The sequence below is a fragment of the Pinus tabuliformis genome, chromosome X (genome assembly GCF_031772625.1).
Source record: "Pinus tabuliformis cultivar Carrire ecotype Pingquan chromosome X, CPIR1, whole genome shotgun sequence".
Classification (NCBI taxonomy): domain Eukaryota; kingdom Viridiplantae; phylum Streptophyta; class Pinopsida; order Pinales; family Pinaceae; genus Pinus; species Pinus tabuliformis.
Genome location: NC_142308.1, coordinates 118,797,557 through 118,803,141, shown reverse-complemented (window position 1 = coordinate 118,803,141; position 5,585 = coordinate 118,797,557). Strand labels below are relative to the sequence as shown.

The 5,585-nt window shown below is 39.2% G+C and overlaps 1 protein-coding gene across 2 annotated transcripts; it reads right to left on the bottom strand.

Annotated features, from left to right (window-relative positions):
- Positions 1–1,216: 1,216 nt before the first annotated feature.
- Positions 1,217–3,893, bottom strand: LOC149138719 (hydroxycinnamoyltransferase-like). Of its 2 annotated transcripts, none has more exons than XM_089448198.1 (3): positions 3,555–3,893; positions 2,712–3,185; positions 1,217–2,425 (listed from the first exon to the last, which is right to left on the bottom strand). In XM_089448198.1, the coding sequence occupies exons 2-3, from the start codon at positions 3,159–3,161 to the stop codon at positions 1,394–1,396; spliced, it is 1,482 nt and encodes a 493-aa protein (XP_089304324.1). In that variant the 5' UTR covers positions 3,162–3,185; positions 3,555–3,893; the 3' UTR covers positions 1,217–1,393. The 2 variants fall into 2 exon arrangements, with proteins under 2 accessions (XP_089304324.1, XP_089304325.1); XM_089448199.1 differs by having other exon boundaries at positions 1,217–2,404; positions 3,555–3,890.
- Between the last annotated feature and the right edge of the window lie 1,692 nt (positions 3,894–5,585).

The following is a 5,585-nucleotide window of genomic DNA, read 5'->3' as shown; positions in this document are numbered from 1 at the left end:
ATTAATTCATCTTGAGTTAATTAGTTGGAGAAAATCAAACATGAAGTCAATGTGAAGACATGCAACAATTTCCCCTTTGATTGAGGAAGTTATCCCTTGATTAAAAGAGATCAGGATGAGTTGTACTTTGAGTTGTAATTAGTTAGCTAAGTTAACTGAGTTAAGTCCAGTTAGATTAGTTTCAACAATTGGAGGAACTGATTGTGAGTTCAGTTAGTTAATGCATGCATGCATGTAACTGGTGCACTTTAGATAACTGAATATTCTCTCATAAATAACTCATGCATGTCAGTTCAGTCAGAGACCCAGTTGAGATTAGATGACGGGACATTGTACTATCAGTTGCAGGAATATTCCATTAAGGATATTTCTTGCATGCAGAAATAATTCATTCCTTGAGGATTGCGCAGTTACTTATGAGTTTGATGAGTGTGTGATGAGGCCAATTCACGCAGGTGACAGCATTGGACCCCAGGAGAAACTGCGCAAGGAAATAGGAAGCTTGGAGAGCTGAGGGAAGGCATATGTTGTGTCTATTCAGCCTGTGAGTTGTGTTGAGGGATTGTACTGAGAGCTGAATAGCTTGTGAGCTAAAGCTTTGTGTAATCCAGAGATATTTCCACTTGTATGATAATACAGAGATCGGAGTTTTTAGCTGAGGCTTTCCCCAGAGTATTCTTTTGTGTTCATGTGTGATTGATTTATTCTTCTCTGTTATATGTGTTCCGATTGATCTTGCTCAAATTGATTAAGCTTCCGCAAAGTTTGATTGTAAAAGTAGATCTAATATTTCGCTTTAGTCTATTGCATTATCAAGTGATCTACAAGTGGAATTTCTACACCTTTGAAACCGAATAACACTTCATCATAGAGTGTCCTTCCTATAAAAACATTCATAATCAGTTTGAAAGCTACCTAAAAGTAGACAATCTATGTAAGTTATTTGTAAAAGGAAAGGTCCACAAGACGGCAATTTTTTTATCATAATTCACGCGAAGAAGACTCTTATGAAGAGAAACTTAATTGATGTCTAAGTTCATTAGACACTTAATTGATATCTAAGTTCATTAGACCATTTTGGTCTCGTTAACGTCATTAATTTTTTTTCCTTCAATTCAGGGCAAATTTCGTTTACATTTCCTAACATAGATTGCAAACTCCAGTTTTATATCATAGCAAAGGCCAAAAAAAAATAATTCCACCCTTAAGGGTTTGGATGACTAATTGTCAGTCAAACCCTCAAACATTCAATCTTTATAACAGATTAATATCTGTTATAGAAACCAAGGAAAATACAAAAAAATCGCACAATTCAGTGGAATTGGATGATGAATTCCACAGAAGCGAAGGAAGCAATTCAACCAGCAATAGAGAAACGAAGGAAGCAATTCAATCAAGGAGGGACGATCATGACGATCCGTTTTAGGGCATCCATCTGATGGCGAGGAAGGCAAGTGGACACATCAATACTCCTTCCTCCATTTTCATCCTTCCCGCCGATCAAAAATATGATTCCTATTCTAAGATATGGAGGCTGCACATTCAACGGCTTCCCCCATCCATGGTCTATTTCGTATACTGAGAATTTCGGAGAGCCCGCGACGCCAGCATAGTAACGGGAAACTCCAAGTGTTTTAACAATCGCCTCTGAAGTAACAGAAGACAGATTCGAGTAAACCCAGTCTATCAGATTATTTAGCTGCATCTCCATGGTACAGGAATTGACGAGTTCCTGAATGAGAGAGGCAGCAAAGCGGACATCTTGCCCCAACAGCTGTTTGACACTAGTCCGAGCAACACCCCCAGACAGGCAGTTCCCAAAATACGTTGGGGGTAAGGGCGGTCTTACTCTGCCTCTCATGTCGGCAGCAACTGAAATATCAACGGGCTCATTGTGTGGGACCTCTCGAGATTTGGTTAAGCATCTCCAAAAATGTGCGATGACTGCCACAAAGGAACTTGAAGCCTGCGCTCTTTTTTTCAACTTTCGAACCATTTCTTCGCTGAATCGGAAAGTATACAATTCGACATCTGTTTCATCTTTCATGGATTTGATTATCTGAGCACTGCCTTCATTTGTGTTCTCCATACTGGCATTGTCAGTGCTGACGTTAATTTCTGAATGATTCAAGGGCAGTGAATCTTCTCGCACAAACTTCAAAATCTGCGCTTCCTTGATACAATCAGTGACAACTTCTTCAGCTCTATAAGAAACGTTGGGCAGTGCACAAATCTTCTCGTCACGTTTGAAGATTTCTCGCATGTGCTCAGGCTTATTGGAAATAGGAAGCCCTCTGCTACATTCCGCCCAGCACTTGATGAAATGCCAAAAGGAACTCCCGTCTGCAATAACATGATGAGAATGGGTTCCGATGCAAATTCCCCCTCCCAGAAAAGCTGTGACCTGCTCTGCAAAATCAGAAACCTATCATTGCTTTCGTCATTGCAAAATAAACCGGCAGATATCCCCAGTTTATTTATTTTTCTTCTCAAATCTGGTAAAAAGGCTATAATACATTTACCCTGAACCTTAAAAATTTTGTAGACTTCTACAGGTATGCCAGATTTGAATTTCTTTCTTCTCTAAATTCCAAGAAAAATGAACTTTTCATTACCCTTTTGGATCAAAGGTGTATTGATTTATAACCTATAATGAACATTTAATAATGCTAATCTCAGAGAAATCTCTGTTCTGCCTGAATTTTCCATACCTGAATTGAGAGAAGCGGCCCGTCATAAGTTCCATTCTCCGATGTATCGCAATCATGGTTCCGCACAAGTTCCTTGAAGAAACTTTTGTGCCGAAACTCCTCTTTTTCCAACTCTTCAAAAGTCATACCGATGGATGCTTCCACGAATTCCACTCCCCTATCGTTGCAATCAATTTCAGGCCGACTAGATTCTTCTGCCTTAATGTCCAGTCGACCAGCGAATGGATAAAAATCCACCAGTACCAACGACAGGCTCCTCTTAAGCTTCTCGGTTATGGTAGAAAAATCCATCTCCTCCTCGTCTATTTTATAGAACATAACCCTCTGATTGTTAAAAGAAATATAAGCCAGATCGATGCTGGAGAGGAACATGTGATGCTTCATAGTAGGAATGGCCGGTACCACGGATGAAACTCTCAACACTTTTACATTTTCTTGCTCTCCCGCCATTGTCCCGGGTTTTTCAGAAAACCGCTGAGGATTATATGGAAATAAAAGGGGAGGCAAGTATTAAGCCCCAAACAAGTTTTAACTTAGTAATATAACAGTAGAGTAAGATTTCATTTCAAAGCTGAAACCTTATCGAAGCTGCAAGGTCCTCAACAGAATGGAAACCAAATGTAATCGTAATACTATACATAATATACAATTACTGTTAAACTCTTGATAAAAACACGTCAACCCTCTTAAAAATATACTCAGAGACAAAGAGAGCAAAGCTTGCAGAGCAAACAAATAAATCTAAGTTTGGTCAATACAAGCAGGTTTAGTGTTCACAAAAGTTTCAGAGAGAGGAAAACATTAAAGTTAAAATTCAAAATGGGTAATGAATGAGATTAATACCTTGTCCTCCCTCAATGAGAATCGATCCCTGGGAGACTGAATGTGAGTAATACGACGTCCTTCCTCAATGGGAATGGATCCGTGGACAGATCGCTCGTTATTGGAGATTGCAGAAAGCGATGCAATATACAAGGAGAATGGGGACGGCAGAGGAAACAGGAAGGTAAAGTAGCAGGTGAGTCCTTGTATTCACATGGGAAGTTTCAAGATGAGCGGTCATCCTGGAAGTCCACTGACAGGCTGTGTTCTATGCACATGGGAAGTTTCAAGATAAGCGGTCATCCTGGAAGTCCGCTGACAGGCTGTGTTCCTTGCCGAATCTCATTCACCATTTCTCCGCTGTCAATGTCGGTCAGGGGTTAAATTTGACGGGTGACCCTACCCGTCAACGAATTTTTTTATGACGTTTTTATTTTTAAACTGCCCATCATATGACTTTTAAAATTTATTTGTACAAGTTTCATTTGTGCTATGTGAACTGGTTTGTTAAGAATAAAATCAAGCATAGCATATTTTTTTAATGGATTATTTATTTATTTTTAAACTGCTTCAAAGAACCTTTTATAAATTGAACCAGACTAAAGTTGACTGGGCTGCCCCGTGGAATAGTAAAGAGCTTGAACTATGTAAATGTTCAAAAAGTATATACAATATCACCATGTACAGAAATTAAATTTTGGACAGTTTCACCAAAAGAGGTAATTGTCAAAACACCACTATTACAAACATAAAAATAAAAGTATCTATTTATTTATGTAGGTTTGTATTTTTTTTTTTTAAATCAATGGATGAGATTGAATATTCAGAGAATATGCTTCTCATTCATAATAACATGGAGGGTGAAAATTGAAATAATAACATGGGGTTGTGATTTCACCCTGCCCTCTTTTACCCCTGAAAATCGAAATTACCTTTTCAAATTTACTATACACATTATTAATATAACAAATAACATCTTGTAAATTCATCTTTTCAAATTCACCTGAAATTACCGTATTCAATTATCAAATTCATAAATAATATCCCAATCTACATAGATAAACATATACCAAGCAATTTTCACTTTTTTTATTTGTCTGCAAACACAGCACAAACGCTACGTTGCGGTCAGGCTACTGATATAGTACCAGAGGCTAAAAAAAAAAGCATAACCATTGAAACATGCGTCGCAGATAGCAAGCAAGTAAAATAATATGTTTCTGGCCTTACCAGATAATACATGTCGCTCACCCGCAGCCGCGCAAGTCCGGGAAGCCTCTCGAGCAGATTATCAACGAGAACAACCATCTGGTTTTGTCTTCCCCACCAGTCATCGATGTCGAGCTTCTTCAATGTTTTGAAATCCCCTACTATCTCAACAATTCTCTCTACTGAAACTTGCAGTGTCTCGACATAAGTCAAATCCAACGACAATTCAGTAACATTGCTCCCACGCTGCATTTTAATTTTAGAGACTAAATGTGAAAGTTCGTGAAACAACACTCCATTTATTCTCAGATCACGTATGCTACTTAACTCCATCTCCACATTTCTAAGCTTCGGACAGTTCAACGTTAAAACCTCCAGCTTACCACGCCTCCTACGATGTATAGAGAAATGTGTAAGGTTGGGAGCGGAGATAACCGGCTTCGTTAGGCCAACGTAGAAGCGTAGGGTAAGTGTCTGAAGAAACGGGCTATGAGAGATAAAGCTGGATAAAGAGTTGTCTGTGAACTCCGTGTCTTTGAAGGAGCAAGCAATGAGATGGTTGAATCCGGAGAAATGGGAAGGAAGATTGGTAAGCTTGTAGTGGGAGAGCCTGAGAGTAGTGAGACGAGTGCATGAAAAGAGGGCAGGCGGCATTTCCATTACAGGGGTATAGGAATCGGAATCACGGTTAATATCTGGCGAATCACAGAGAGTGAGGTGTTGGACATTCCTAGAGGCTGCGTATCTCACCCATTGCCATACGCTTTCGCGAGTAAACTGTAGATAAGGGGTAAAGTTGTAAAGTTGTTGAACAAATGAAAAGCCTCAATATCTGGCGAATGC

Excerpts from the sequence above, each read along its gene's own strand:
- LOC149138719 (XM_089448198.1), bottom strand. The coding sequence starts at position 3,161 with ATGGCGGGAGAGCAAGAAAATGTAAAAGTGTTGAGAGTTTCATCCGTG. Across the intron at positions 2,426-2,711 it reads GGCCGCTTCTCTCAATTCAG|GTTTCTGATTTTGCAGAGCA; the intron begins GTATGGAAAATT and ends AAGCAATGATAG.